Genomic DNA, 10,472 nt, shown 5'->3' on the forward strand with positions numbered 1-10,472 from the left:
AAAGATTGGATCAACAAATTATTTTATAAACAAATAATATCTAGATGGTAACAACGGTATTTTTTATATAAATATTTATAAAATGCAGGTTTTTCCAAACACGCAATATTACAATTGTAAATTAAATTTTTATCTTTTTATAATTGTAACCTTTTCAACTATCTAACTTTATTATAATAAGAATTATTATTTTACCAAATATTTGAAATATGTGTTGAATACCTTATTCATATATATTTGTATTATTAATATATGTTTTGTGAGAACTCTTAAAAGAAACACTCAAAATTAGTTGATCCAAACTATCTTATTAGTATAAATGAAGAAATAAACTATTACAATGTTTTATTGTTCTACATTTGAACTCCAATCTTTATAGTTAAGGCTAAACATCCCTATAATCAAGAATAAGCTCTCTACAAGAAGGGATATTCTCCATTGCAAAAAGCATTAGATGTGGGTAAAAAATATTATGATGACTATACAACACATTTTGCACCGTAACATTTGCGACTAGCTTGTTATTCTCATGCCTCATGTAACATGCCAAATTCCTAAACTTAGACAAGTCTATAATGAAATCCAAGGGTTGCGAGGGAGGATACGTTGGGATCACATAATCATCGACGGCCCTAGATAAATCCCCCCATTCTTTCCACTTGTCGCCAAACAACTTTCCATCGATTAAAAGATCTCGATTAATAGACATTTCCCGTGCTTGAGCACTGTGACCACCTCCCCTGCAAACTCACATACAAAATGACCCGATTTGATCAAATCTAAAGACCGGACACCCCAGCTGTCTGTGTCTCTCGATTTAAATACTTGAAACTGCTTGGTCAACCCATTCTGGGACGCACGGTTACGACAAGTCGGAGGACACATGCAACATTGCCCACACTCATATATAATTGGTTTACCTCGGATCAGAACTCCTCGAAAGTCATATGGGAAATTGCCTCCATTATTCCAACAACATGAGCAGTTGTCAAAACAACCATCAACACATCCACATCCAAAATCTTCATCGAGGGTGAGATTAACCGTACTAGGAAAAATGGTTGTGGAAATGTACTTATAGTGCATTGGTCCACAATCATTGTCAACATCATTAAAAAGAGAGATTGGAAATAATCTTTCTTTACCCATAGAAATATCTAGGCTAAGAATGGATTGAGGTTAGTTCTTGACGTCCTCAGTAAACCTAAAAGCACGAGTCCCTGTACGAGCTTGATTTTCAACTCGTTCGAGTTGAAATTTGTACACTTGATACCCGGATCTTCCAATGTCGAGCCAAATTTCGGTTATTATGTATAAACCGTCGTACACATATATCTTCGCGGTTTCACTTCCTTCGTATTTGAATCCTCTTATGACTCTGATTTCCACTTCTCGATCATAACTTGTTTGAAGGGCGAGATTCCCACCTTCCATCCTCTGATTAGAAATTTGATTACCTTGACCACAATAGATAATCTCCTTTCCTAAATCTTGATCATCTTTGAATCCTTCGTTTACAACTATACTTGTCGCCACCGACTCCCCGTTGGTGCTTTGGTTAGCTGGAACGAAGTCGATTCCAGCTTGAATTTGCCCATGCAATCCCAGCACTTGAAGCTCTATCCTCGAAAGGAAAACATCCCCTATTTCTATGCCAGGAATTGAGCCCACCACCCTCTTATCACGATTTAGCCAAAGGCCCTTGTTTTTCATGGTGGAATATGCTTTTAAATCGCCACGGATTCGAGAACGCCCTTCTTCGTTACCCTGTCTGAACAGCTCATCTTGCTCTGAAGAAATTGAAATCCGTAGTGAATCAAAAAGCATCTTCGTCCTCCTCACGTCCTCCCGGAGGACCCTCTGTTCTTCTAGGGTCAGATTGTTCATCCTCACCAATTGTGAGGACCGTCTATCGAAGACGCGTCGATCCTGATTTGGTTCCTGCGTCAGGGGTGCAGAATCTATGTTTCTTGAGAATTGAGGATCTGGAATGATCAACGGCATTCCTTCATGAAAGGTTTCTAGATTTGGTTCCATATTTGGAACATTGATGGGGGACTGGGTGAAGGAGCTGGGACTGGTGGGATATGGGGGCAGGTTAAGGTCTTGAAATGGAATGGAGGAAGCCATGAAAGAAACAAAGATTTCTCAAAGGGTAAAAAAAAGCTAGGAGTTGAATTGAGTATGTGAAATTAAACTGAAGAGTTCTACCCATTTTATAGTCAAATCTTCCTCCTTAAGGATATGTTTGGTTGGAATAGATTTTTAAATCATTTGTTTATTTAATTACTCATCATAAACAATTGAACTAAAATTTTTGATAAATTATGCATATAATCTTGTAAAGTTATAATTATATTTCTTATTTCAAAATTGATATTCAATGATTTTTTATAAACAAATATAAGAATTGCTTTACAACTTTAATTCAAATTTCAATTTTAGTTCCAATGATACAAATTCATACATATCATATTATCCTAAAATGTAATTTTATTGATTATATTACCGTTAATTAAGACATGAATGAATACAGATTTTAATAATTATTTCATGAATAATGGAGATTTATTTTAATTAATTTTTTACACATTTTTTAAAATTTATGCGCCGAATCTAATATTTTAATTTGAATTAAATGTGCTCTACTTTTAAAAGATTATGAAATAAAATCTTATTGAATTTGTGGTTAAAAATTACTTTGTTCCCATAAAATATATGTTTACAATTTTATTTAGTAATTAGTTGTAATATTTTTTTAAAGCATAAAGTTTTCAACTATAATTGGTAGTAGTTGGGAAGTAGTAAATACTATAGTGAAAAGATTTTAATAGAAGTTTATAAAAGTTTTTGGATCTCTCAACTAACAATAAGACAATCTTCGACTAATATTGTAATATTGTAAGGCGCTTTTCTTGTATAATCAACTAGCATTGTATCGATTTTCATTTCACTAAGCATGCAATCACTATTTGAATTATTAGAACTCGACTAAGAAAAACTATATTTTATAATTTTAATAGAAAATAATTTAGTAAAAAAATATCTACACAAAATTTTAAATAGAAGGCATGAACATATCTAATTTGCTATAGAAAATTCTTTATTTGGTCATGTTTTATACTAAAAAGAAAACAATCATGTTTGTTAGAAAAAGTTGATCAAAAATACTTTATACTAAAAATTAGTGAAAATTGTACCAAATAAATGTTGGAATTTTTAAACTAATTTTATAAATTCCATTGAATAGAAATTAGAATGTGGGTAATAAAATCAAATCAAATTCACATGAAATTCAAACGTGAATTAAAGGGTGAAATTTGATTCATATAATTTAAATCAATTAATTTAAATTAATTGATCTAAAATGCCTTGATGACCAATTAACAAAATGTTGTTAATTTGTAGTGTAAATTACATGAGTTTGTTATTATTATTATTTGTTATGATAATTAATATTATTATTAACAAATTGGAAAACCATGTAACGTTAGTATTGAATTGTAAATGTCTTAATTGTTTTGGAAAACAATTACTCTATAATGAAGAGAAAAACGTTAAGGTAATGAAGAGGCAAACAATGTCAATCGTTGGATCAAATGATGATTTTATTTAATGGTTTAACTTTTCAACAATATATACCCACTCATTATTCATTTTACAATACACTTCATCCTTAATTTTTCTCACTCTAGAATTCCAAAAGCCCTCTTCTTATTTTGTGAGTGTTCTTCGAGTTCTTCGCTCGATATTTTCCGTTGAAACCCGGTGATAATTCAGGTACACTGATCAAGCTCGACGAGTAGTGATTTCAGTGCAGAATCACTACTGGATTTGTTGTACCCTGGGAGACAGCCATCTACGATAAGCTCCAGCACAAACGGGAGATGGTGGAACTGTTTTAAGGGAAATGTGCCAAGCACGTACCTCGAATCAACATCAAATACGGTGATATTGTTCTTCGTATATCTTATTTTATTTTTATTTATTTGTAACATCGTATGTATATATATTTTTCTGTTATTAAAGACAGTATATCTAACAATCTTAAAACAATTTCGTGTGCTAAGTTATTTAGTAGTTTTTGCCGTCGAAAATCTTTGTCTTTGATGTTTCAGAAATACGAGTCGCGGTGTTGCGAAAGAGATGATGTTCATTTCGGAAAAAAAATGAAAAAGATTCATCTTAAGGAATCAACAAATAAAGATAAGTCTTTATTGCATATAAATATGTTTGATTATTAACGCATATGTTCTTATGTTTTTAAAGCTTAGTTTTATAAGATAAGATATTTTGATATGAAAATTTTCTCAAGAAACATTAATTTGTATATTCATTATACAAATGTTATATATAAATAAATTAGAACACAATAATTTAATTTGTTCTAGTCTTATTTAAAGATTTGTTTGGTTATTAAAATTAATAATAATAATGAATGAAAATAAGAAAGTAACTAATATGTTAGCTTTCAATTTTTATAAAATTTATGGTGTTAAAATTAATTATAATTGAAACATATGGTTTCAGTTTTAAAATAATTAATTATAATATATACCTTCTTTTTAATTAAGCAATATAATTAATAAGAATATGGTAGGATGATTTAATAAATGAAAAGAGATGATATCTTTATTTATACATATCTTTATTTATACATTGTTTTATATATTACATTTTATTATGGTAATAAGTTATCGTTTTAAATGTGTATATATTCATTGGTTGACAGAGTCTAGTAAAATATGAAGTATAAGTTGTCTCTAGAAAGAAGACAAAAGGTCATAAAGGCGGTACAACAATGAAATGGCACATTGGTGCAGTGGTTCAAAGTTCAGACGCAATGGTGCGTGACGGAAGGGAGGTTCCCTGTTCAAATCCAACTGATAAGATGATTTCTTTTGTAGAAATCAGACGTGATAAAATGACACTAGTCATTTATGTTGAAACTGTTCCAATTTCTTTTATAGAAATTATGAGTTGAATGAGGGTAGTCAATAATTTCTTTATAGAAATCAGATTTGTCAAAATGACTCTAGTCATTGATATTAAAACCATTTCAATTTCTTGTGTAGAAATTATGAGTTGAATGTGTAGTCAATGATTTATTGGTAGAAATCAGACTCGTTAAAATGACTCTATCCATTAATGTTGGAGTTAATGATTTCTTTATAGAAATCAAAATGACTCTATCCATTAATGTTGGAGTTAATGATTTCTTTATAGAAATCAGACTTTGTCATTAATGTGAAAATCATTATAATTTCTTGTGTAAAAATTATTAAATGAAATGAAATGGGGCACTATAGAAATGATGTGATTCATAATGACAGAAAATAAAGGTCATATGTATAATGAGATTAAATAAGTTATTTGTTTTAGAACTTATTCTAATCATGCATTTAAAGAAACATGACTATGTTAGTCGAAATTGTCTTCGCAAAAATTGTCTCGGTGAGAACAATCTACTCAGATTTATTTTGAGCATGCATAGTCACTTCACGCCGATTATTGTTCAAAACATGGCAATATAAGTGCTTCGATTAATATATGAAATATATTTGATTATGTGTTAATTGATTATTAATATAAATCATGCATATTAGCTAATAATATGATGATTCATGTTATTCATAATAAGTATAATTATCTAGAAATTTATATATATATATATATATATATATATATATATATATATATATATAAATTAAGATTTATTTTCTATCTATTTTTATTTTAATAGATAATTTTGAAATTTGTCACAAATCATGTGTTCTTTGATTGACAAAGAATTGTTATAGAATGTTAAAGGTCATCTAATTAATTAAGAAACGAATAATTGATGACATGAATACTTATAATTAGTTAGTTTTATATTTGATTAAAGTTAAACGGTCAACATTCTAATTAATTATTATGTATTTTATAAATGTATTTTATATATATGAAAGTTTATATATATTTGTTTAAATAATATATGACATATTATTTATTTGATTATGTTTCTAAGTTATTGAATATATATATATATATATATATATATATATATATATTTGTTTTTGTCGTGGTGACTAAAATTAAAGAAGCAATAATATATAATATCATATATATGGATATATTAAATTTGGTATAATATAATATATTTGATATACATTGTTTAATTGTATCATAAAGACTTACTTAATTTGATAATTTTGAAATCAAATAATTACAAGGAAAGTCTTGTTTAATTTGAGAATAATATGGCAAACGTGCCAATATTGCGGGAAGCAAACGTGCAACCGAAAATAAATGTTTAAGCGGCTTCGGCCAAAGATGCTTGAAACATTATGATTTCTTTTGTAGAAATCATGTGATATGGTGAATATTTATTTGATTAAATATTCTAATTTCTTTTATAGAAATTAAGTGTTGAAATAAATATTTTATTTGATTAAATATTTTAATTTTTTATGTAAAGATTATGTGAAGAATGATTTATATATGAATAAACATTCTAATCTCTTGTATAAAAATTATATTTTATTCAATTAAATATTTATGATATAGTTATCTTATTCATTGTATGATAAGTATAACAAAAGAAATTTGTAAAATAATTGTGTTACAATTTCTTGATTTGAAAATCATTGATTTAAATCATATAAGTGTGTGATTTAAAAAAGGGTACCAACACGAATGTGGGGGCAAATATTTTTATTGATTATAACACAAAAATAATTGTGTATATTATGATCAATATAAAGATAATTTATTGTTAGAGAAATATGTTCTCTATAAAAGATAAAGTTGCGCAACTTTATAAAAAGAAATAAAATAACAAGAAAATGTCTTGTTTATATTTGCTGAGTTGGTGTTCAAATCGATATTTTAGATTTGAGGATTTTGAAATCAAGAAATGTGTCATAGTTTGACATTATTTTCATAAAACTTTGAAGAACCAATGTCTTCAAAAGGATTTTATGAAATAAATGAAAAAGAAAGTTTATAAAGTCTTAATATGACTTATAACAAATTTTATAATAATGATATGAAAATTTGATCATACTTTAATTAAAAAGTGGATGTGACAATTATATATATCATGAAGATAATGAAAATTATTTCATTACGTGTCTTTTGTACAATATTTTTATCGTTGAAAATTACGATAAAAATGATTAAATCTATAAAGGATATGAATTGCACTAAACGAAATATCATGTTATTATCAAATGATATATTGATATTATTAAATGAAAGACTTTACGTCTTTAAGTGAATATGTTTATATTTAGAAGTGCAATCTACGTATGGAAATCTTCTAAGAAACTTATGATGGATAGATTAAACGTTATAATCTATATTTTTGACTTATGTCGAAAAATAAAATATTTTTATGTAAAATATATAATCGTTTACACGAAGGCAGAATAGTTCAAAGACATTTTGTCTACTAGTTAGCCAAGTAAACAATATTTTTATAAAAAATTAAATGATAAGCATGTACGGATGACTATGCTTCTTATTAGAAGATGTTCCAAGGTTAATTAAGAATGTACCAACATAAATTTCTAATTATTGTGATAGTAATTAGAAATTGGACAAGCTTAGAGTCAGTGACAAGTCTAGACATACACGTCTTAGACATAATGTCATTAGACTATACTCTCTAATGAAGTTATCAAATTTGACTATGTAAGTCAAAGATAACATTGTGGATCCACTAATCAGATTATTGAATAGAGAGATAATTTGAAGTCTTTTAAGACATTAGCCTACTATAAGTTGGTATGAAGGAAAACCCAACCTATGCAGACTAGAGATCCCAAGAACTAGGTTCAATGGGACAACCTAATTGTACTGACTTGGAAAGTTATTGTTGAGGATTAATCCTATAACGAAACAATAATATTTTGACGAGGATAAGTATATCGCTTTTAATGATTCTTTGTGAGCAAAGAGATCACCTATGTGAGGGAGAAGTGGGGCCGCTTCGAAAGAATTGCACGGCTCAATTCTAGACCCTCTCACAGAACCAGGCGCATGTTCCATGGCCAAAACGGACACAACCATGAGAGCTTGACATGTATCAGGGAGAATTCTATGTGAAAGTGTGTAATCGTTTACACAAAAGGCAGAATAGTTCAAGGACATCGAGTCTACTAATCAGCTAGTAAAGTTATATGCTTTCACAATGGAAGGTTCAAAGGGTTACACCTACCTATCCTATGTAGAATTCAACTGTTGAACATTTCACCGGGTTAATCTTTCAATTTCCATTAATGTGGGGGATTGTTGGAATTTTTAAACTATTTCTATAAATTCCATTAATGAATGAAAATTAGAATGTGGGTAATAAAATAAAATCAAATTCACATGAAATTCAAACGTGAATTAAAGGGTGAAATTTGATCCAAATGTATAATTTAAATCAATTAATTTAAATTAATTGATCTAAAATGCCTTGATGACCAATTAACAAAATGTTATTAATTTGTAGTGTAAATTACATGAGTTTGTTATTATTATTATTTGTTATGATAATTAATATTATTATTAACAAATTGGAAAACCATGTAACGTTAGTATTGAATTGTAAATGCCTTAATTGTTTTGGAAAACAATTACTCTATAATGAAGAGAAAAACGTTAAGGTAATGAAGAGGCAAACAATGTCAACCGTTGGATCAAATGATGATTTTATTTAATGGTTTAACTTTTCAACAATATATACCCATTCATTATTCATTTTACAATACACTTCATCCTTAATTTTTCTCACTCTAGAATTCCAAAAGCCCTCTTCTTATTTTGTGAGTGTTCTTCGAGTTCTTCGCTCGATATTTTTCGTTGAAACCCGGTGATAGTTCAGGTACACTGATCAAGCTCGACGAGTAGTGATTTCAGTGCAGAATCACTACTGGATTCGTTGTACCCTGGGAGACAGCCATCTACGATAAGCTTCAGCACAAACGGGAGATGGTGGAACTGTTTTAAGGAAAATGTGTCAAGCACATACCTCGAATCAACATCAAATACGGTGATATTGTTTTTCGTATATCTTATATTATTTTTATTTATTTGTAACATTGTATGTATATATATTTTTCTGTTATTAAAGACAGTATATCTAACCATAAATAAATAAAATAAAATATAATTTACACTTTTTAAAATTTGAAAGGTTTGTGCTTTTATATCCTTTACAAGAATAAATATAAAATAAAAAATAAAAATAAAAAAGTCAAGGTTGGATTACCAAATTATTTTGAAATCATATTTAAAAGCTTGATATTTTAAAAGTTATGATTAATAAAAGTAATTTTAAAAAAAAAATCCAAAATTTGTCACACTTTTTTTAGCCCATTTGTTTTAGATTTAATGCAATTAAATTTATACAATTATTAACAACATTTTGAAAGTGATTCACTAATTGAAATCTACAAATTATTATCTGAAATTGATTCACAAATAGGAATGGCATGGCAGTTGAGACAGTGTGTTCGGGTAACTGAAGAAACCGAGCCGAACCTATCCGTTTAAATATGTATGTCTATCAGTTTAAATATTTATGTATATTGGTTCCGAATTATTTTGGTCGAAATCGATCAATTTCGAGTACCGTTCAAAGAATCGAGACCCGAACAAAAACTGGATCTAAGAATTTCTATATCCTAACAAAAACTGGATCTAAGAATTTCTAGATCTCCAAAGACTAGATTTGCTAGAGATTCGATATTCCGAAAATTTTAGAGATAGATCATGAAGCTAACTATCAATGACATCTTCAAGACTTGAAGATTGAAGATAAAAAAAATTAAACTTAAAATTATTTAATAATTAACTTTAAATAAGGATAAGTTGTCTAAATATTATAATTAAGAAAATTAATTTTAAATTTTATAATGAAATGAAATCATATTTAAATTTTTTTTATGTTTTTAATATTATTTTTGGTTTGTAACTTTTATTTTAAAAATAAAATAATTTTAATATTCTAGAAAACTCTTTCTATTTTAAATATCTATATATATCTAATAACGTTTAATTTGAAATGTTGAGGGTGTACTTCACGCTCTCTCCAAAATAATTCTCAAATCACAAGGTTTTTTTTTCATATTTATCTCTCTTCATTTATGAATTGTTTTTCTTTCCCTCGCTGTAAATATATTAATTAATTTTAATTTTTATATATATATATTAATGTTATAATTATTATTAAAATATATTAAAATTTAATATTTTACATATACACATTAAACCAAATATTTATCTATATTAATTGAGTTTAACATTAAATACTAATTATAAAACATTAAAATCTGCAATAAAATCAAGAATTTCAAATATATATTATATTAATTATAAAATGTAACTTTCAGTTATTTCATTATATTAATTATAAAATAGATAAAAAAAGTTATCATGTTTAACATTAAATACTAACTACAAAATATTAAAACCTAAAATAAAATTAATAATTTCAATTA

General features: G+C 27.5%; 1 protein-coding gene across 1 annotated transcript; it reads right to left on the reverse strand.

Moving 5' to 3' along the window:
- Positions 1 to 1,179: 1,179 nt before the first annotated feature.
- LOC124938034 (histone-lysine N-methyltransferase family member SUVH9-like) lies at positions 1,180 to 2,130 on the reverse strand. Its single transcript, XM_047478400.1, has one exon. The coding sequence runs from the start codon at positions 2,128 to 2,130 to the stop codon at positions 1,180 to 1,182; it is 951 nt and encodes a 316-aa protein (XP_047334356.1).
- Positions 2,131 to 10,472: the final 8,342 nt, after the last annotated feature.

The sequence above is a fragment of the Impatiens glandulifera genome, chromosome 1 (genome assembly GCF_907164915.1).
Source record: "Impatiens glandulifera chromosome 1, dImpGla2.1, whole genome shotgun sequence".
Lineage (NCBI taxonomy): Eukaryota > Viridiplantae > Streptophyta > Magnoliopsida > Ericales > Balsaminaceae > Impatiens > Impatiens glandulifera.

What these genes read in the sequence shown, in the direction of transcription:
- LOC124938034 (XM_047478400.1), bottom strand. Translation starts at nt 2,130, where the DNA reads ATGGCTTCCTCCATTCCATTTCAAGACCTTAACCTGCCCCCATATCCC.